This window comes from Chenopodium album, chromosome 20 (assembly GCF_948465745.1).
Source record: "Chenopodium album chromosome 20, dcCheAlbu1.1, whole genome shotgun sequence".
In the NCBI taxonomy this organism is placed as follows: domain Eukaryota; kingdom Viridiplantae; phylum Streptophyta; class Magnoliopsida; order Caryophyllales; family Amaranthaceae; genus Chenopodium; species Chenopodium album.
The window spans coordinates 9473784-9496507 of NC_137853.1; the positions used below are offsets into that span (position 1 = coordinate 9473784).

General features: G+C 35.5%; 1 protein-coding gene across 13 annotated transcripts; it reads left to right on the top strand.

The window, feature by feature from the left end:
* The first annotated feature begins 5374 nt into the window (after positions 1-5374).
* LOC145598177 (uncharacterized) lies at positions 5375-14261 on the top strand. 13 transcript variants are annotated; one of them, XR_014103491.1, is made up of 8 exons: positions 5375-6551; positions 7231-7301; positions 7586-8403; positions 8483-8999; positions 9147-9287; positions 9467-9586; positions 11955-13616; positions 13797-13843. XR_014103491.1 is itself a non-coding variant. In XM_081654494.1 (7 exons), exons 3-7 carry the CDS (start codon positions 8781-8783, stop codon positions 13899-13901), a joined length of 687 nt encoding a protein of 228 aa, XP_081510620.1. In that variant the 5' UTR covers positions 5375-6551; positions 7231-8403; positions 8483-8780; the 3' UTR covers positions 13902-14261. The 13 variants fall into 13 exon arrangements, 1 of the variants encoding a protein (XP_081510620.1); XR_014103493.1 differs by having other exon boundaries at positions 8347-8403; XR_014103492.1 differs by having other exon boundaries at positions 5375-5695; positions 6368-6551; positions 7231-8403.
* Positions 14262-22724: the final 8463 nt, after the last annotated feature.

Below are 22724 nucleotides of genomic sequence, written 5' to 3' on the forward strand. Positions count from 1 at the left end.
AACTCTTACTAATGTTTTATATGTTCCTGCTCTTAAATGCAACTTGTTATCTGTGTCTCAATTGTTAGAAAAACAATGCTATTTTATTATGTTCACTGACAAGCTATGCATTATTCAGGACCGCAGTTTGAGGAACCTGATTGGAGCGGGGGTCCAATGTGATGGGGTCTATATTTTTCGTCCAGTTCGTGCTCGGAATCTGCAGGCGAACAAAGTGGTTATTTCAGATGCAAGTTTGTTATGGCATAGACGTCTCGGGCATCCGTCAATGCAAGTTGTGAGCTCTCTTCCGGGAGTTTCTAGTAGTCGTAGTACTCATAGTAGTAACTCAGTTTGTTCTTTTGATTGTGACATTTGTTTTATGGGGAAGCAACCCCGAAACTCTTTTCCATTAAGTATGAATAAAGCATCTGAAATTTTTGATTTAGTTCATTGTGATATTTAGGGTCCGAACAAGATTGTTTCTAGTTGTGATGCTCGTTATTTCCTAACCATTGTTGATGATTTTTCTCGTGCTACTTGGGTGTTTTTGATGGTTAGTAAATATCAGGCTTCTCTGTTGGTTCGTGAGTTTTTTGCTATGGCAAAAACTCAGTTTGGCAAGAAGGTTAAGGTGGTTCGTAGTGATAATGGCCAAGAATTTTTGAGTTTGGGGTCGTTCTTTGCACAGAAGGGCATTCTACATCAGACATCATGTGTTGACATGGCTCAACAAAATGGTAGAGTTGAGCGTAAACACCGTCACATTTTAAATGTGGCCCGTGCTCTTCGGTTTCAGGCAAAGTTGCCAAAGTATTTTTGGGGAGAGTGTGCTATGACTGCGGTGCATCTTATTAATCGCACTCCTACTCCGGTTTTGAAAGGTAAAACCCCTCATGAGCTTTTATTTGGTCAATCTCCTTCTTATGATAGTCTACGTGTTTTTGGTTGCCTTGCTTATGCTGCAAATCGTCCTCGAATTAAGGACAAGTTTGATTCTCGGAGTCGAAAGTGTATTTTCGTTGGTTATCCACACGGAAAAAAGGGTTGGCGACTTTTTGATTTAGATACGAATGATTTTTTTATAAGTCGGGATGTGCAATTTTTTGAAGACAAATTCCCGTATCTTGAATCTCTTCCGGATGAGAGACGATTACAGTGGGAAAAATATTTCTCACAACCCCCGGTTTGGGAGGATGACGATGTGGCTGATTTTTTGCAAAATAATGGTGTTTTAGGGGGAGCATCGACCGAGGCAGCAAGCTCCGCAACCAGGCCGCGGGAGCAGGTGCCCAGCCGCAGCAAGGCTGCGGACTTCACTGCCCCAGGCAGTTCACAGCCCCCCCTTTAGGTACTGCCGCAGCCAGGCCGCGGGGATCTGCCCCAAGCCGCAGCCTGGCCGCGGACCGGTCTGACCAGCAGGCCACAACCCCTGCCAGCAGACCAGCAGGGTTGCAGCAGACCTGCCAGCAGCAGCAGGCTGCTGCTTTGCCGCAACACCAGGCCACGACCCCTGCCAGCACACCAGCAGGGCAGCAGCTGTCCTGCCAGCATCAGCAGGCTGCTGTCTTGCCGCGGTAGGAGGTCGGGGGTGGCTTTGGTGTTGCCCGTGACTTCGAACAGCTCACCGAAGGTGGTTCTACATCGGGTGTTGTGCTTGAGCAAGAAATTGAGGGTGATGTTTATATTAACCCCGACTACTCGAGGGGGAGTTCGTCGGAAGAATTAGGCCGTGGTCATCGTGAGAAGCGTGCTCCTTCGTGGCATCGGAATTATGTCACTCATACTATCATCACTGAAAATATAGACCCCTCTACATCGAATATCGACCCTCCTCAATCACATTCCTCAGGTAAACCTTTCCCTATAGCTTGTCATGTTGAATATAGTCGTTTTTCTAACTGACACAGGTGTTTTCTGGCGACAATCACTAAGGGAAAGGAACCGTCTTCATTCAAAGAGGCGGTTAAAGACGTCGGTTGGCGTAAGGCTATGCAAGATGAGATTGATGCTCTAGAACGCAATGGCACATGGACCATTGTGGATCTTCCTCCAGGAAAGAGGGTCATTGGTTGTGGTTGAGTGTACAAAATCAAATACACCGACAAGTCAAAGGTCGAACGTCTCAAGGCTCGTTTGGTTGTTCGTGGCAACCGTCAGGTTGAAGGTGTCGATTATAATGAGACGTTCGCTCCAGTTGCAAAGATGACTACGGTACGTGTTTTGTTGTCTGTTGCAGTTTCTTTGAATTGGGAGTTACATCAGATGGATGTCCATAATGCTTTTCTTCATGGTGATTTGGAAGAAGAAGTATATATGTAGTTGCCTCCAAGGTACGGTACTTCGACACCTGGCAAAGTTTGCAGGTTGGATAAATCTTTATACGGCTTGAAACAAGCCCCGAGATAGTGGTTTGCCAAACTGTCTAATGCTCTGCGAGGTTTTGGGTTTAAAAACTCATATGCTGATTACTCTTTATTTGGCTATGTACAGGGCAGTGTCTCTTTACATGTCCTTGTATATGTCGATGATTTGATAATTGCAAGCAACTCTCATGATGCCATTGTTCGTTTTAAACCCTATTTGAGCAAATGCTTCTATATGAAGGATTTGGGTTTGCTTAAGTATTTCTTAGGCATTGAAGTTGCTCGGAGTCCCGAGGGCATCTTTCTTTCACAACGAAAGTATGCTCTTGATATTTTGACTGAGGCAGGAATGTTGGGTTGCAAACCCATTGATACACCGATGGAGCAGAATCATCGTCTTGCACATGCTTCCGGTGAGCCGTTTGTTCAACCGGAACAGTATCGTCGTTTGGTTGGTCGTTTGGTTTATTTATCGGTCACTCGACCGGAGTTGAGTTACTCAGTGCATGTTTTGGCACAGTTTTTGAGTGTTCCACAGGTTTCTCATGGGGATGCGGCCATTCGTGTCTTGCGCTATCTTAAGGGTAGCCCGGGACAAGGTATTTTATTGCGACCTACGACAGATTTATGTTTGACAGCGTTTTGTGATAGTGATTGGGCGACATGCCCGTTGAGTCGGCGTTCCTTGTCAGGTTATTTTGTTTTCTTAGGTCGATCCCCTGTTTCGTGGAAGACTAAGAAACAGCCCACTGTAGCCACATCCTCATCTGAAGCCGAATACAGGTCTATGTCACTCACTTCTCGTGAGTTGAAGTGGTTGAAAATGTTGTTGTTCATTCTTGGTATTAAACACTCAAAGCCTATGCAGTTGTTTTGTGATAATCAGTCGGCTTTGCATATAGCCAAGAATCCGGTATTTCATGAGCGTACGAAGCATATAGAAGTAGATTGTCATTTTGTTCGTGATGAGTTGATAAACGGTAATATTTCTACCTCATATGTTCCAACAGGTCATCAGTTGGCAGATATTCTCACCAAAGCTCTTGGACATCAACAGTTTGGTTTTCTTTTACGCAAGTTGGGCATTCGTGATTTACATGCTCCAACTTGAGGGGGAGTATTAGAGTTTGGTTTGTTATATTTATGTTAGTATTGTATATTTGGCAAGTCTATCTTGTTAGGAGTTTTAGGCAAGTTAGGTATTCCTTTGTATTCGGTATATATTTGTGATTAATGGAATATACGAGGCTAAGCCGTTTTCTCCAATCTTCTCCACTTTAACAACTCCTGTGGATATATCAATCCTACCAAATACAAGTGTCCCGCCGTCGTTAACTCCTGCGGATATATCAATCCTGATGGGCAAGTAATAGCTTACTATACTCTACCAAGTTATTATCCTAACTTCGCTTGGTGAGATGTACAGGTATTCATCATCTATTAAACACACATATATCCATAAATTTTAAGGTCTTAAATCGTCCTCAATAGTTAAAAGGAAATAGTCCAACATATTTGAGAACAGGAAAATGCACCAAATGTTCTGCAATTCATCAAGTGATTAGAATTTTGTCATAGTAGAAATATTAAACATAAGTCATTTGGTGAATTGCAGACGCAATTGGTGCATATTCCTGAAATGAAGGCTCACGTACGGCTCACAAAGATACAACACTATGGGTATGTAATTTTTCCATCCCAATTAAATAAGTCTTACTTGAGAGGGTTAGGAATTATTAGTTGGTTAATGTTTTCCTCCCAAAATTATAATATTTTACCAATATTAGCTATAATAGTGTTAATAGTCTTAATACTTTCGCAAACAGCCTCTCTTCCGCCCCTCTCCTCGATCTAAAACTAGACCTGGCAAAAGGGTCAGTTTCGGATCAACAAATATTTGGGTTGGATTCAGGTCGGTCGGGTCATTCCGAGTTTCGGATCAAACTTGGGTCATCACTTCGGGTTAAGTTCGGGTCGGGACAATTTGGGTCGGGTTAATTTTTAGGACCAATGTTCGGGTCGAGTCATTTTCGGATCAAGTTAATTCGGGTCTAGTCATTTCGGGTCAGGTTAGTTAGGATCAGGTCAAGTATGTATCGGATCACCAAAATAAATTCACTTAAAAAAAATAGTTGGAAAAATAAAGTAAAATCATTAAAAATAAATAAATAAATAAAACGTGAGTACCTATTACTTAGGAAAGAAAGAAGCACTAAACTAAGCAATTATGGGCTTGTTTGGCATTGTTTTTGGTTTTCGGTTTCCTATTTTTTTTTTTAAACTACAAATCAAAAACAGGAAACAAGAAAAAGGAGTTTTCACTTTTCGGTTGTCAGTTTTCAATATTATTATGATTTTAATAAGTTTAAATAATTTTTTATTCATTATATGACATATATCATATACTTTTAAAAAAACAAAAAAACTAAAAAACAGAAAACCACAGCAATGCCAAACGAAACCTAACCATTTCACCCTATTCACTTCAATAATCAGGTCAGTTCTAGTCGGGTCACTTCGGGTTGGGTCGATTTGGGTCAATTAATTTGGGTTTAAATCGGGTCGGGTCATTTCGGGCCGGGTCAAGATCGGGTTTTGGGTCAATTTCGGGTCGGTTAATTTTAGACATCGGTTCACGTTCGGGTCAATTCCATTTCGGGTCGGGTTAATCCGGTTCGGTTCATTTTCAAGTCAAAGATTTTGGGTCGCGGGTCGGGTCATTCGAGTCGGGTTAGGATTGTCATGTCTAACTATGTCCTTTACTTTTATTTATTTTAGGTTTATAATTATTTATTCCTTTTTTAGGTTAAAGAATTCTCCAATTTCTCCCTCGGAAAAACAGAATTTTCTTCTTCTGTAAAAAGACTTTTCTCCTTCAAAAGATTGGCGCACATAATACTTTCTATAATAAAGATCATCAATTGAAAAATACAAACCCTTAAAACTTAATGTATATTGAACATTTTTTTTAAGTTGAAGTGAACCGGATTTTGGTATAGTATAATCCTTAACTCTTAAAAAGCCCCGAAGCAACTTACTGTTGCACAAGTTTTGCTTCAAATTTACTGTTCCTTAGGAACAGGGGAATACCGCCTTTGCCCTTTGTCTCCCTTGCTGGAGCACCAAAATTTCAGGGGTAGGATTGGCTTTTCAGTTTCCTTCGTTGATTGGTGTCCATGTGTTTGCTCTCTCTTCATTCACTTTTCTCTCTCCTCAATTGAAGAGTTCTTCTTCAACTGCTCTAGACTATCTTCAATCGAATCAGAGCAAAGCAAAGCAAGCTAGCAATCAATCATGCCTTCCACTAATTTGCTTCTCGAAGTACCAATTCGTATGGCTTCAATTCTTTTGTAAGTTTTTCTTCAATGTAAAATATCAAATTAATTGAATTCGTATGGCGAAGAATAGGATGGTTCGGTTTTCGATGGTGTTCTAACTCTTCTCTTTAATTTACCTTATTATGAGCATGGATATGGGTGAGATCATCTTCATTTTTTTTTTCCCAATTTTTTCTTATTTTATTTGCTCGTGAAATGATGAAATAGGTTTTTTGTTCTGTATTTTGGTATGAAATAGGTTTTTTGTTCTGTATTTTTTCTGATTTTATTTGCTGGTGAATTGATGAAATAGGTTAATTGAGTTGTTCGATTTTTGATAATTATTTTTATGATTCGTGATCATCATGATTTCATTTTGTTGCAATTTCTATTGCATTTTGATTGTAATGTGTTAGATTATTGTTGTATTGAAAATTGCGGTTAATCATTTTATTTACGTTGGATTTAGGTTTATCGTCTTCATTTTTTAATTTCCATGTGAATATGTGATCGATGTAAATTGAGATTGATGCATGCTGGAATGGTAGCCGAATTTGAGTTGTGAATTTGTTGGAATTGATAATAGTTTGTGTAATTGTTCTCAAATGATAATATGATATGATTATATGCCTAATTTTGCTGTTTGTTTTTATTGAATTGTGTATTTGTGCCTAACTTACCCTGTTTCACGTTATGATTACAAAGTTTTCAGGAGAATTTTCATTAATTAAGATACAATTGCAATTTTGTGATAATATGGAGCAGAATTATAATTTATCAAGAGAATTGTCATTCCGCAATCAAGTGCGTGGTTCTGTAATTTGTTGACTGATCATAGGATCAGAGGCATGACTCTAGGCAGGAGTTTATAAGGTCACTTTAGTTTCAGGTAGGATCATTCCCAACCTTAGTTTCGGGTATGATTCAGATATCGAACATCAAAATTGAACCTTTTTAAAATCGTAATATGTATAATTGGTAATTTGGTAAATTACACCAACAAGCAACTTGTAGGTTTAAAGTCAATAAGGACATCTTTAATTTGATGAAACCAAGATACTACCGATTTCTATATATATAAAATCTTCCGTGGGAGGCATGACTTGTGCTAAAGGATGGTTTGCACTTCATGGCCAACAATATAATTATAGATTGCCATGATGTTTTATGAATGATATTAGCCACATTGTCATAGGAGATGAGTTCAACTTCCTGTAATAAAATTTGGACTTTCCTTGTCAAATTTGTATGCTTTATACAGTATATTTTTCTCATTCTAGAGTTGGACCGTTTAATATATAGTGGAGATTTCTTAATATTTAATGGACAAGTTTAGAATTGGAAATTAGTGAGATCCTAATATCCTACAGTGTAAAGTAATAATCCAGAAGAATTATGGCCATCCAAACTTCAGGTCACATCATTATGAAATTATGCTGGTATAGCCATATGTGCAACTCTTATGCTTTGGTATTGTTTATTGTGTATTTGATGTATATTGAAATCTAGGAAATACATGTGTTTTGACTTATTAACATTTTTTTTTAATATTGTCAACTTAATGGCAGGCTACTATTGGGATTGACTTCTTGTCGAAAACCATGTATCTTGAAGACCGAACAGTGCGCTTGCAGCTCTGGTATGATACTGTAACAAACAAATTTCATTGCTTATACTGATAATGTGTAATCATGTTGAAGCTATAACTAACAAATTTGTACTGATATTGTATATTCATGTTAAAGCAGTAACAAACAAATTTCTTAAGCACCCTGAGCTCATTGCTAATACTAGCAGAAAAATACCTATCCAGATTTCCCATCTCATAACGATATATTGATTTACCAATATAATTTGTTGTCTTGAAGACATGATTTATATGATTCTATCCCATATTCTGAACCTTTTAACTGCCAATTTTAGGGATACTGCTGGACAGGAAAGATTTCGGAGTCTTATTCCCAGTTACATCAGAGATTCTTCAGTTGCTGTTATTGAGTTGTTCGATTTTTGATAATTATTTTTATGATTTAATTGGTAGCTGAATGATCAGAGAACTTGAAGGCTATGAGGATAAATAATTGTTTATAGTAATCAATTTTCAGTTTGGTTTTTGTGGGCATTTCTTATTTTGGGTAATTTGTCATTTGGCTTGGCAGCAATTTGATGGGTGTGTTTGCATGTTGATATTTTCTTGCTCCTCAAATGCGCATCTCTTTCAGATTTGGTTTGACGCCATGGTTGATTTTTCCCTTGCTTGAATAGCCACACCAAATATATTGTTTGATACTATGCCGATCTGAACCTCCTCTGCCATTTTTAATTTTTTAAATTTTATAAGGTAGAACTCATTATTTACCATAAAAAAAAAAAAAAAAAAAAAAAAAAAAAAAAAAAAAAAAAAAAAAAAAAAAATTAGATGATCTGAGCCTCCTCTCAGCTTACGAAGTTGCCCAGGTATTTTGATTTTAATTAATTGGAATTTGGTATAATTTGATTTCATGATTATTGTTGTTATATTGTCATTAGTTTCTTTAATCAAGCTGTCAAGGGTTAACTCAGGGATTAATCTCTCTAAATTGATTAGTTATAATTTAGTCGTCGGTGTTAGTGATTGGGAAATATTTGTATTAGCTTCCATATCCCTGCTTATTATTTCTTGGGGCTTGCATTATTTTTAACAGGGAAGGAATGAGAAGATAGAGCAGTAGTTGGAGATGGAGCTCGAACAAAGTAGAAAGGTAAAGTTTTGTTTTCTGTTTTTCCTTACTTGAATCACATGACATATTATTTACCTATTTGTATCTTTTACTCTTCTAGGAAAATCAAAAGTACCATGACATGTATGTTTCTGAGCAAGAAGAGAAATTGGATTTAGATGTTGAGCTCCGAGATATAAAAGTCCAATTATCTCAATATTTAAATGGACGGAGGGGAAGTATTAAATGTTCAACCGTTTATTAGCTCCTACCACTACTATATATTTGACCTTAATTTGTCAACCCTTTCTTTAATTCATATTTTGCCCTTTTTCTCCTCCATTGCCTTTCTTCTTTAATTTCTTTCTCCAAAAATTCAAAAACTTTTTTTTTTTTTTTTTAAAAACAATCTCTTTCAAATGGAAGATGGTATGGTGAACACAACACTATTGGCAGTAATATCATGGAGTGCCTATTTCATGTTAACAAAAAAGTTTATCCCAAATTATTCATATGAATTTTGCAACAGAATTGTATCAACAACTCATGCAATTTTAGCTGTTACTTTAGCTTCTCATTCTGTTAAAGATTGGAGTTGCCCTGTTTGCCCAAATAACTCTAATTCCAACCCACAACAGGTAAACAAAAAAGATCTGATCTTCTTGTAAGACAATCACCGTCTAAACAGTAAGAATTGTTAGAGACGGGTAAAGTAATTTTCTTTGAATATTTTACGGGTTTTATTTATTTGGGGTAATGAACGTTTAATTTGTGTTATATTGTAGATACAAGCCTTGGCAGTAACAATGGGGTACTTGATATATGATTTGGTATGCTCTCAATTTGACAAAAAATCAAATCTTGACAACACAATTCATCATTTGGTCAGCATTATCGGAATTGTAGCTGGTATTTCATATCAAAAGGTACTTATTATTTTCATTTTAATTTAACGCTATGTTCAATATTTTGTACCAGTAACACTTATTGACGTGTGATTTATTCATATTAATAAATGTATTTAACGTGGGAGCTATGTTTAACAAAATCTTTTATGCATTTATTTATTTTGTGAGATTGATTGTAGTTTGAAAACAAATTGTAGTGTGTATCAGAGATGATAGCAGCATTGTTCATAACAGAGATATCAAGCCCATTTTTACATTTAAGGGAGTTTCTCAAAGAACTTGGATATCGGGATACTGATCTTAATCTGGCTGCTTATGTAAGTTTTTTTTTTTCACCTTTTACTATAATTCACGTACTCTCTCTGTGTCAAATTAATTACTACGTATGACTTTTCAACATAAAAATTTACTGACTTTGACTATTTTTCCTTGCAATTTTATCGGAGTTGAAAGATATTATCACATTAGATGCTATTAGATTTATTACTTTAACATATAATCACAAAAAAAACTTACTTCTTGGAGATTGTGAAAAATTATACAAAGTATTTATAATAGAGAGATTACTATAGTTAGACATTTTTGTATATAGTTGTTTGAAAAATCTATAAAAATTTCAGCTTTGATCAATAGACCTTCTATCAAAGAAAAAATCAATGTTTGAATAGATTCAACAGCTTAATATTCTAAAGAACTAAACAGAATTTTCAAAACATGTCTCTATTATAGGCTTGTTAATTATTTTGGACCAAAGAAAATTGTATTATTTGGACAATTTTTTATATTTTGGCCCAAAAAATATATAAATTACAGTAGAATTGATGTTTAAAATAAGCCAAATACAACTGCCCAAGTGGCAAGTACTCAGATGGGGACATAATTAATTAGGGTAATGTATTTATAATGTTGCATTAATTAGACTGTTCGTGAATATACTATCTTCAGTATCTATCACTTTAAGCACCAATTCTAACTAAGTCTGCTAATGAAGCCTGTTCTTCATAGCACTATGAAAACTAATAAAAAATGAACCGAAGAAGATTGAATAAGTCCTGAAGCAAAGTAACAGATAAAGATATTAGTCTAAGCTTTTTAGGGATTACGGGGTCAAAGATAATCAGGCTTAATAGAATAATCTGGCTTAATTGGATACAAAAAAAAATGCAACTACAATGGAAAAATTGTTATGTATTTAATAATGATCTATTTGTTTATACAGACAACACCAAATATACTCTTCATTAGGGATGATTTCACATTCTACCGCATTAACTACCCTTAGTTAGCGAAATAGGAAACTGTCTTTAGTCACGGTCTTGAAACTTATATCAGGAAAAACTCAGGTTATGAATAATTCTACAGTATGCGCACATTGTAGGATGTAGGGAGTATCAAAATATGCAATATTCAAGTGCATGCAACAAGCATTCTCAGTTGATTCAGGAAATTTGAATTGAACAGTTGATTCAATTCAGAAAATTTTGAACAAATTATGCAAATATTCAAGTGCAACTTGGAATTGAATATTCAAGTGCAACAAAGTATGCACACATTGAATCTAGATTTTGTTGGATTATAGCTCAATGTGAAAAATTTCCACATTTCTTGTTAGTTTGGGGAAGAATTACATTGAATTAGACTTAGTTAAATGCTGGATTTTGTACTAGGAATGTAATGATCAATGTATTCTTATCTTATATGTTGATGCTTAATTTGGAAGGGAGGTTGAATATTGATAGTTAAGTGATTCATGTGTAAGTTTTTGGATGTAACAACAATGTATTGCTTATGCCCATCTTTTTGGATGTATGAGCAATTAGAATGATTGATGGTTGAAATTAAACTATGTTTGCTGAACTATAACATTATTGGATGTAAGAGCAATTAGAATGATTGATGGTTGTTTCAGAAATTTTTTTATTTTTATTTTTATTTTGATTTTTCTTTTATTTATTTATTTATTTATTTATTTATTTTTGTGAAATTGTGTTATCCTATCAAAAAGTTGAAACTTTTAGATTGGTTTTCATATAAAATAGAAAAATAGTAAGGGCTGGGGTTTCAATCTTTCCATGATCTTAATAGTCTTGACATATGTCACCTTCATCTCCTCGGTCGCCTCGCCTCACTTCTTCACCTCACCTCCTCGCAATAGCTCCTTGATGCTTTAGTTAATATTACAGGGTTTTAGCTTTTATAGAAGTTAACAGAATTTTGGTTTTTGATATTTATTTTGTTAAATTTACAAGTTGTTTGCATATTTGAATATAGAATCTCAGCCGTGTCGGAACAGTAGCAGCTACCCAGAAATGAGCACCCCTTGCCAGGTGCCAGTGGGCCAAATGTCATCAGAGGAGCTGTAGTAATGTTTTTTATTTATTTTTAAAGTTAGCGAATATCAATTTCTCAGTCCAATTGTGTCAGTATATTTGAATATAGAACCTCATCCGTGTCGGAACAGTAGCAGCTACCCAGAAATGAGCACCCCTTGCTAGGTACAAGTGGGCCAAATGTCATCAGATGAGCTGTGGTCATGTTTTTATTTATTTATAAAGTTAGCGAATATCAATTTCTCAGTCCAATTGTGTCAGTATAGTCAATTTAAGCTTCTGCTATCATTTCAGCAGCTATGGTGATGGATCATCTAGGCCAAGCTTACTGTTATTGCATGTTATTGTTGGTCAGGATGAAGCTTCTAAAGAGACTGGAGAGAGGTTGCAATCTACTGGAAGTAAGCAGGACCTTACTCTCTATGGATACGCAGTTATGTTTTTGGATTACAATTGCTCTGTAACACCTCTTGTCAAAGTTGAGGATTCAAGGACTCTGGATGTAGCATATGATATGGACCTGAGTTTCCTGGCAGGACCAGCTAACCGAGATATGTTTGGATTTTCATTGATATGCTGATTCGTACATCATTTTGGTGATATTGGGAATGACATAAGGCTATAACAGGGAAAGGGGGAAAAGGGCAATGGTGGTATTTCCCTAATTTTGTGAGGGTAGAGGAGAGCTATGAAAAATTTCTAAGGGTAATGGTTATTAAGATATTCTCTTTTTAATTATCTCTCTCCCCCTACTAACCCTTTAAACCAAAACTACAGCAATAATGCTTACTTTTCGGTGCCTTCTCTAACTGCTCTGAACTCTGCGCAGTAAGTATATGACATAAATGAATAACCGAAAAGTAAGCATTGCTGTAGTTTTCTCCCCCTACTGTATCCTTTGTCATGTCATTGAAAAGATATTATATGGTCATGGTTATTAAGATATCTTTTCAATGATATGACAGAAATATATATTATTAAAAAGAGAATATCTTAATAACCACATTAGATAAATGAGAGGAGCGATAGAAAAAAGGAATGACGAAGAGTGAGGGAGCAAGTAGGACGAACTGAATAATCAAGACCACAATAGAAGAGTTAAAAGGAGAGAAGAATAGGAGCAAGAGGAGGTAAGAGAGGAGCTGATGATGAGGGAACAAAAGGGTTAGAGGGAGATAGGGAAAATGTGACGGTAACAATGCGAGAGAAAGAAGGGAAAGAGAGAAGGAGCATTGTCAATCCGAAATGTCACTAGCAAATAGCAACAACAAGCTCCATTTTCTTTTCTTTTTTTTAGTTCATTTGGTTGCTTATTTTTCAGAAATTATATGATTTTTTTATGTTGGTATTCTGATTTTTCCTTTTTAAAAGTATAATGTATACCTGTTTTCACTATCTCGTTTTTATTTTCTTTTTCATTTAGTATTCTGATTTTTTATTTAGTTCCTTTCTCTCCTATTTAATTGCTTTGATTTCTATGAATTTCCATTGTATGTAATTTATGTTCTCAGTTAAATTTATTGGTGTTAATTTACAAGATTGATTTAATTTTTCTGTTTTTCTAATTTTTTTGTGTTTGTTCTGTTTTCTTTGTTTTGGTATTTATGAATTTGCATTGCTTGTGATTTATATTCTCAATTTATTAATTATTGATAATTTTTTGGATTGATTTTATGTTTATTCTTTTTGCTATTAGAATGAAACTCATATGTTGACTTAAACCAGTGTCCTATTATCAACAACAGTTTAATTGCTTTTGCTGGAAATTGTTCGAATTTGAAGTCTTATTAATTGAATTGTGCCCTGAAATAGGTTTGACAACATGCAAGCAATTACGTACTCGGGGCTTCCCCAAACTAAAATCAATATAATGATTCTAATAACTGACTAAGATTCATTATCTTATGTTGTGCAGCAAGTTGAACATAGTAATGTTAGCAAAATGGGGAAGAAAGGAAACTGGTTTTCAGCATGTAAGAGGGTCTTTGCTCATAGCTATAAGAAGAATGTAGCTAATGTAAGTGAATTCTTTCAGATTTGTTATTCATTTTTTTTTTCTAGACTTTCAGGCAATCTCTACATTTTATTGTAGAAATAAGGGATTAAATATTTACTCATATCAGATATAATAAAGTTATCAAAGCCTAATTGCAACGTTTGGCTTGATACTTGTTCATTGGCTATGTTAAACTGATAGGGAATAGAGAAGAAAAATAAAGAAAGGGATCAGAAATCTAAAATTCGAGATGGCCATTCGTTCTTGCCTTTTGTCAAAGACCCAAGTAGCATTGAGAATACTTAGGTGGTTCAAAGGGTGCACCAAGTTACAAAACGTGAGCAACCAAAGGCAGAACCTCCGACTCCACCAGAGCAACCAAAGGCAAAGGCAGAAGAACATTTCTGATGTTATTGCTTTGCTGATGTCATTTTACAATATTTTGTACTTTCTTTCTTTCTTTGCTGATATGATGGTAAAAGGAATTAGAAGCATCAAGTTTATTAAAACCAAACATATTTTTTGTTTATAGGTATTAATAATTATTGGGTATAAATGTTTGCCTCTGATTTGGATGTATCATTCAACTTTACGTGTCTAGAACAATATTGTAGAAATGTTAAAATTGGGTATTGAAGTAATTTTCTATGCATTTATTTTGTTTTATTTTATTTTTTATTTATTTTTGGCTTTCCCTACATTTCCATTACAAAAATTGCTGCATTTTCATTTACCATGCCTACAATTATTAAGTGCCAGTTACCACAAAAAAAATAAAAAAAAAAATAAAAAAAAAAAAACTCACAATTAATTAACTACACTTATAAACAAATCGTTACACATTGAAAATTTAGTGATACCTTGGTACCACGTGCAACGCACGTTTTCATCAATCATCAGAAAGTAAACTACTTAGAAGCACCTTTAAAATTAAAATTCAAAATTATGGTAGAATCAAGTTAGTTTCATGAATACATGTTTTTATTTTAATTTTACACAACCTTAGTAGTATATAGTTTTAGAGAGAGGGGGGCGAGGGGAAGGAGAGAGAGCATCCAAGAGAGAGATGCGTCTAGAGAAAGGGGGAAGAAGAAAGAACAGTTGATAAAGAGAAAGAGGGCAAGGGAGAATGAGAATGGGTAAGTCAAAAAAGAGAGAAAGAGGGCAGACCAAGAGAGGGATGAGACTTAGAAAAAGTGAGGGGAAGGGGAGAGGAGACGAAGAAGAGAAAGGGAGAGAAAGAGGTTGGGATACAAAAAGAGAGAGATAGAGGTAAGGGTCTAATTTAAAGAGAAAGATATAAAAGAAATATATATACAGAGGGAGAGAGGGATCGGGATAGAGAATAGAGTGAGATGGAGAGAGATAGGTCGAGGGAGAGAGAAGGGCCAAAAGAAAATGAGAGAAAGAAAAGCCAAAAGAAAGATGGAGATTGAGAGAAACTAGGATAAATAGAGGGGATCGTACGTGGGAGAGAGTGCAAAAAAAAGGCCTCGGGGGAGAAGGAGCAAGTGCAACTTATAATTTTTAAAGCCTTAAAAGGATAGAACTTACGGGCTTGGGACAAGAAGGATCATGTAAAAAAGAAAGAAAGCGAGAAACAACTAAAGAGTTTAAAGGAAAGAACGAGTAATAGGAGAACAGGTGCAAGTGTGCAATCTATAATTTAAATGTCATTATAAAAAAGAGGGAGTAAATAGACAAGATTGAGGGATAAAGGGAAAAAGAGAAAAAGAGGTTTCAAGGAAATAGAGGAATGAAGAGATGGGAAACACTTCAAGAGACCATTTTTAGTGCATAATTGTGAAAGAGACTTTGAAAATTAGAAGAGACGGAGGAGGAAATGGAGAAAAAAAATGGTAAGGGACTTCATCAACGAAGAAGAAAGAGATCGATGCAAAAGTCTTTAGAGAACCATCTTATTAGTATGTAATCAAGGAGTAGTAAATAAGACTTTAGTTTTAAATTTTGAAAAACCATAAAAGTCAATTGTTAAAATATAAAGAATTCATGAGGATTTTCAATTATGTTTGTAAACCCATACTTTAGAGAGAGAGAGAGAGAGGATGGGGAAGAAAGCAGGAGGAGGGGGAGAGAGCAAAAGACTAGGGAAGAAGAGAGGGAGAAAAGGAGGAAGATACATTAGGAGAATAAAATGGAGAGAAAAGGAGTGAGAGAAATAGATAGATAGAGAAAGAAGAGAATGGGAGGGGGAGGGAGGGAGAGAGAGAGGGACCTAATGAGAGGAAATCAAGAAAAAAATGGTTTGAAAGAGGAGTAATGATTGATAGAGAAGACATGTCGAAAGAGATAGAGGGCATGTCAGGAGAAGAGAGGGCATGCTGAGAAAGGAAAGGGGTTGAGAGAGAGGGGGGCAAGAGAAAATGTGAGAGAAAAAAAGGATGGGAAGGAGATGAGTGAGAGGAGAGAAGGGAAAGGGGCCGGTAAAAGATAGAGAAAGAAAAAAGAGGGATGGCTAGGAGGGTTGGAGAGTACGATAGAAAGAAGGAAAGAAAGAGAAATAGGGCCAGGTAATGAAGAAGGGGTTGAAAGAGAAAAAAATAACGCAATAAAGAAATAAAGACATTGAGTGATAAAGAGGGAGAGGGATAGAGAGAAGGACCAGGAGAGAACAAAAGCAAGAGAGGGATGTCGGAAGAAAATTAGAGATACAAATAATACGAGAGAGAAAAATCAGAGAGATCGCGGGACAAAAGGGGGAAAAAGAAGCAAGTGCAACCTATAATTTTCATAGCTTTTTACAGGATGTAATAAGGATCCAAAGAAATTAATAAAAAGTGATAGAAAGAATATGAGCCATTAAGTAAGGATTAAGTAAGGGGGGAGCAAGTACGACCTATAATTGTCAAAAACACATACCAAAAACACATGTAACCAACACACTTTTTGGGCCAAGAGCAACGTGTAACCAACACACAAAATCAGACTTCTGTTTTTTCAGCTTCTGAACTCACGAACCGTTTAAAAGATTAGTAGAAAAAACGTAAGTTTTTTCAGCTTCTTTTTTTAAACGTAAGTTTTTTTTTGTACCTTTTTTTTTTTTTTTATAAACCATTGCTCTTCAACAAAAGCCCAAATTAAAGAATACTAAACAATTCTTATATAATCATCATACTATTAAAACGCTAATAGTCTTTTAAAACTCAATTTAACAATAATAACAGAAATAACTTTATTATTGTCATTATTAGTATAGTTATTATAATTAGAGCATAAGAACCCCATCAAAAAAAAAATAGAGCATAAGAAACTACAACTTAAATCTATCCATCAATTGAGTAATAATAATCAATTTATGTAATTATAATAAATTAAATTTCACTAATAATTGGGGGATTGCGCACTAATACGTTATTAATAATCAACACACATGATATCATCTAATATATAACAAAATTAGAAATTGCCAAATTGGGGGATTGCGTACTAATTGTAGAGAGACACAACCGCGACAAAGGAGATAAATGATAGAAATTAGGAATGTAAAAATGAAGAAAGAAAAACAAGGAGGGGATTCAAAAAAGGAGAAACAGATGAAAAGCACTTTAATTAAAAATAGACTATTTTTTTTTAAGATTATAATCATAATCAAAGAAAGGAAAGAAAAGGGGTCGATCGGGAGAGAGAAAGGGGGAAAGGAAGAGATAGAAAGGCCATGAAAGAAAGAAAGCGAGAGAGGGAGGTCGTAATTAAGAAAGATGGAGATAGAGTAAAGCCGAAAAAGATAGGGGCCGAGGGGAAAAGAGAGAGAGAGAGAGAGGGGCCAACGAAAAAAGGAAAAAAAGGAGCAAGTGTGACCTATATTTTTCAAAGCTTTTTAGAGGATGGAACATGGATAGGAAAGGAGAAAGAAAGAAAGTGTGAGAGTTTGAGCCAATAAATGAAGGATTAAATGAGAGGGGAGTAAGTACGACCTATAATTTTTAAAATCCATTTTAAAATTAGAAGGAGTGGGGCAAAGCTATGTTAAGGGGGAGATAAAGGGAAAGAGAGAAACTGGAGATGTTTTAGGGTAATAAAGAAAGGAAAAGATGAGAAACACTACTTCAAAAGACCATTCTTAGTGTTTGATTAAAGAAGAGACTTAGAGGCTATGGAAGAGAGAAATGAAGAGGAATTAACAATGTGAAGTGAAGAAATAAAAATTGCGAGGGGCTTCTGGAAAAGAGAATTAGGTAAAAAGCCCGGTACATTTTGAAAAGATTCTAAATATTGTAAAACCATATAAGTAAAGTGTGAAAATATAATGGAAGATGGAAAAGGGTGAGGATGAGAAGTTGAGAGCTATGAAAGAGGGAGGGGGGATATGGATTATCTATGTAAATTTTATTGTATCATTAGATAAGGAAGGAGAGAGGGAACAAAGGAGGGAAAGTGATAATGGTTATCTACAAGATCCTTTGCCCCTACGCCTGCATCATTATTTAATTACTATAGTTAAACTGATCATTAGCCAAATTAAATTTAAGGCTTGCCACATAAAATAATACACTAACCAATCAGAGCAAAAGAAAATCGACAAACAAAATGCAACAAATTACATTAATACATAAACTACGACTAATCATACACTAATCACCGAGACAAAATCACATTGGGGGGTAATCACAGGATTGGGGGGGTAATCACATTGGGGGGTCACAGGAATTATTTCATCAACGAAGAAGAAAGAGATTGATGCAGAAATCTTTAGAGAACCATCTTTTTAGTATGTAATCAAGAAGTAGTAAATAATACTTTAGTTTTAAATTTTGTAAAACCAATAAAAGTCAATTGTTAATATATAGAGAATTCATCAGTTTTTTTTTGTTTTTAATTATGTTTGTAAAATCATACTTTGAATTGCTTTAGAGACAGAGAGAGAGATAGAGAGAGAGGATGGGGAGGAAAACAGGAGGAGGGGGAGAGAGCAAAAGACGAGGGAAGAAGAGAGGGAGAAAAGGAGGAAGATACATTAGGAGAATGAAATGGAGAGAAAAGGAGGGAGAGAAAGAGAGAGATAGAGAAAGAAGAGAATGGGAAGGAGAAAGAGAAGGAGGGACCTAATGAGAGGAAATCAAGAAAAAAATGGTTTGAAAGAGGAGTAATGAAAGATAGAGTTGACATGTCAAAAAAGAGAGAGGGCATGTCAGGAGAGGAAAGGGCAAGGGCAAGGGCATGCTGAGAAAGGAAAGGGTTAAGAAAGGAGGGGGCTTACCTCAAAAATACCATTACATAAAATCATTGGATAAACGGTCAACAGCAAAGTTAATGGTAGAATAGGGAGTTAGCACCAAAGTTCGTGGTAACGTATTCCCTAAAATTATTCTTTAGTACAATTATGTTGCAACCGGTTAAATTGACTTCGTCAACAATATATTTGTATTAGAGTTTATTAATAGCGCCCAAGTTGAGCGTTAAAGCAAATGGAGTCGGTGTTTACATGAAACAAATGGAATTAACTTTCATCAAATACACCCGACTCCTACCAAAAAACTTGGGAGAATTGCGCCAACATGTAAAAACCTTTAATTTTGAGGAATTTGCATGTTTGGTGAAAATGAAAGAGATTTTATATGTAATATGAAGAATTTGCAATTTACGATCAATATAAATTTGTATTCGATAATTAGTTCATTTTTTAGAAAGAAAAAAAAAAACTTTATTGCAATTATTATCCATGTCAAAAATATTTGATAGTGCTTTGTTATTATTGAATTACTTTAAAATTTGCCTACAATTTAAGTTTCTTTTCATTCATTCATATTTTAAGTTTACTCACACCTAAGCTAATATTAAGATAACCACAAATCATCTTAATCAATAAGGAGTATGTATCATACTACAAAGTAACATGATTTCCAAAATTTGCATGTTGTAGGATTATTAGTTGCCTTTGGGCCTAATATTTTTGTATTAAGCAGCAAAAATATTATAGACATTATTATAGAATTTAAATAAAATACAAAAAAAAAAAAAAATTGAATAAATTGATATTGTACAGGCTAACCTTTTAAAAATTTTCCTACAACTAAGCTAATCATTAGCCAAATTAACCTGCATTAACACATAAAATACGCCTAATCACACACTAATCACGGAAACAAAATAACGTTGGGGGACCGCGCGCGTAGCGCGCGGGCCAACGACTAGTACATATAGAAAAGTACATATGGAATTAAGGAAATTCTAGAAAATCCTATAGATCACTTTTATTTCATTTCTAGAAAATCCTTTAAGAGTATATTAGGTTAATAATTGAGTTAGGTGTATCAATTTGTTGTGGTTAAATTCACACCATTAAGCCAAACATCTGGCTGCTATAAATCCAAAAAAATGCTCATCATCCAGAAACATCTGAATCCTGCTAACAACAGCAAAACATCTACCTTAAGAACCTTTTCTTAATGTGTTCCATTGTTCAAGGAATTACCGCGATTTTAAGATCAGGGATGCGGACTAACTGCTCAGCAATTCATCAAATGACTAAAATTTTCTCATGCTAATTAAATTTCAGTCATTTGGTGATAGCTGAGCCAATTGGTACAAATCTCTGGAACGAACGAGATTTACAAGCAATCACACCACAGGTAAACTAGGTAATTTCTCTTTTTTGAACATTCAAGAGTAAAAATTGTAACTCTTGTATAATTGTATGAAGAATGCTCAGGACTAGCATTTTCTTAAATTGTTTATAAAATTTCATCTAGGTATGCCATATAAACCAACAGTAGTACAAATTAGAAGATCTTGTACAACTCTAGTACAACATCATTAATAGTAGTACAAACTGAAACTCTGAGATGACTTGTACAGCTCCCCAAGCTAGTACAGTAGTACCACAACATTTCATGTAGTACAACACTGAAGTACTCACGTACAATTCTGGTTGCACTATAAAAACAACACCTAGAAATCTTAGAACAACAATTCAAATATTATCATAAAATTATAAAAATAGATTGTATTATATCAGGTGGTGAAGTCCCACAGGAGCGACCTGAGACCACATGGGTGAGGCATATGCACCTTCCCAACCCAGATCACCTATTTAAGGGTGGGTTAGCCCAGGGTTCTGGGTAGGCTGCAATCCTGTGGTGCACATGTGTTCTCAGGTCGCCCCTGCCGGCCTTCCTCCACAGCACGATTGATAGATTCATCGGTAATCAAGACCCACATAACTAGACATCGGCCTCTTACAGAGATACAACCTCAAATACTGCAGGCTAACAGGTAAATTTCCACTCAAAGTTTAGAGTTTACTTTTGGGTGACACACACATTACACATATATACGTAATGATAGAAACATTGGTTGGTGCAGCTCCATGATTTAGCAATGATCCAAATTTTTGAAACTTTCCATGATACCTTTTGGGTTTCTCAGAACACTGCATCATCTGAATGAAAAAGATCAAATGTGGTGTTCTGTTTTTTAAATTTACAAGCATCATCTTAAGCAAGTCGTGGAAAACTTACTGTTAGATTTCGGGAAAACTCCTCAAATTGGAGTGTGTACCATTGATCACTATATATAATGTTACAAGGCGATTCCTAATCATGTTCGGAATCTAATAAGATAATTATACAAAATACATACAAATATATCCGACAAATATTATCTAGAAAATAATATCTATCACACCCCCACAGTCGAAGCGGCAGAGGACGAACGCATAGACTGGATCTGAAGTCTAAGAATAGCTCCCTTGATAAGCCCTTAGTGAAGATGTCCGCAAACTGAAATCGTGAAGGTATATGTAGAACCCGAACTTCACCCAACGCTACATTTTCCCGAACAAAGTGGATGTCCAATTCCACATGCTTGGTGTGTTGGTGATGAACCGGGTTACTAGAGAGATAGATTGCACTGACATTATCACAATAAACGATAGTAGCCTGTAGAAGGGGAAAATGAAGCTCCAATAATAAATTACAAAGCCAACAAGCTTCAGAAACCACATTTGCAACGCCTCGATATTCCGCCTCTGCACTTGATTTAAACAAAGTAGGCTGACGCTTTGCTGACCAAGAAACGAGGTTGTCCCCAAGAAAACAACAATAACCCGATGTGGAACGACGGGTGTCGGGACAACCTCCCCAGTCAGCGTCAGTATAAGTAATCAAGCGAGTAGGAGCATAAGGATATAAATGTAAACCATGATCAATAGTACCCTGAATATAACGCAGAATGCGTTTTAACGCATCAAAATGCGGCTCCCTGGGATCATGCATGAATAAGCACACCTGTTGTTACCGCATAAGCAATATCTGGACGAGTAAACGTAAGATATTGAAGTGCACCTGCAAGACTGCGATACAGAGTAGGATCCCGGAATGGAGAACCCGAATTGGCACTAAGTTTAGACTTAGTGTCGACTGGAGTGTCGGCAGGTTTACAGGAACTCATACCTGCACGCTCTAAAATTTCCTGTGCATACTTCTGCTGAGACAATAACATATAGTTGGGTGTGCGAGTAACTGCAATCCCCAAAAAGTAACTCAAAGGCCCTAGGTCAGACATAGGAAATTCCATCTGTAAACTAGAAATAATTTCCGTGCGCAACCTGTCAGAAGAAGTGACTAGAATAAAAGACATCTTGCAAGCAACATGGTTGAATCCAAAAGCGTGCTATTTTTAATATCTGAGATGTGGAAGGTAAAATCATAAGTTACATCCATGATGACATAAGAAGGCAACCAACAACATCGAGAACACACCAGCCACATAAAAATCAAAAAAGCTCTATTTCAGGATATCTCTGAGTAACAATGCAATAAACTGAAGTGTTCACTGCCTAAGATGCATAGAGAGATGTTCAGACAAACAACTTAAAAATAAAAAAGGAAGACCAAAGTGATAATGCACTTGACATCAAAGGACATCAAATTCATCAACTATAGACAATACTAACCATCAACACATCCAACATAATAAGAATACAAAATCCACACCCAAACAGTTTCCATACAAACTCATTAAATTTCTGGGTCGACATTCATATTTTATCGCATATTATTCATCATTTCATCCTGACTCCAATAAGGGGTGTGATTAGAGAAATTCAAGAATTTAGATGGTAGATGCAGATAGAAGGGCAAATTTTCGAAGAATAAAGCAATTCATCAG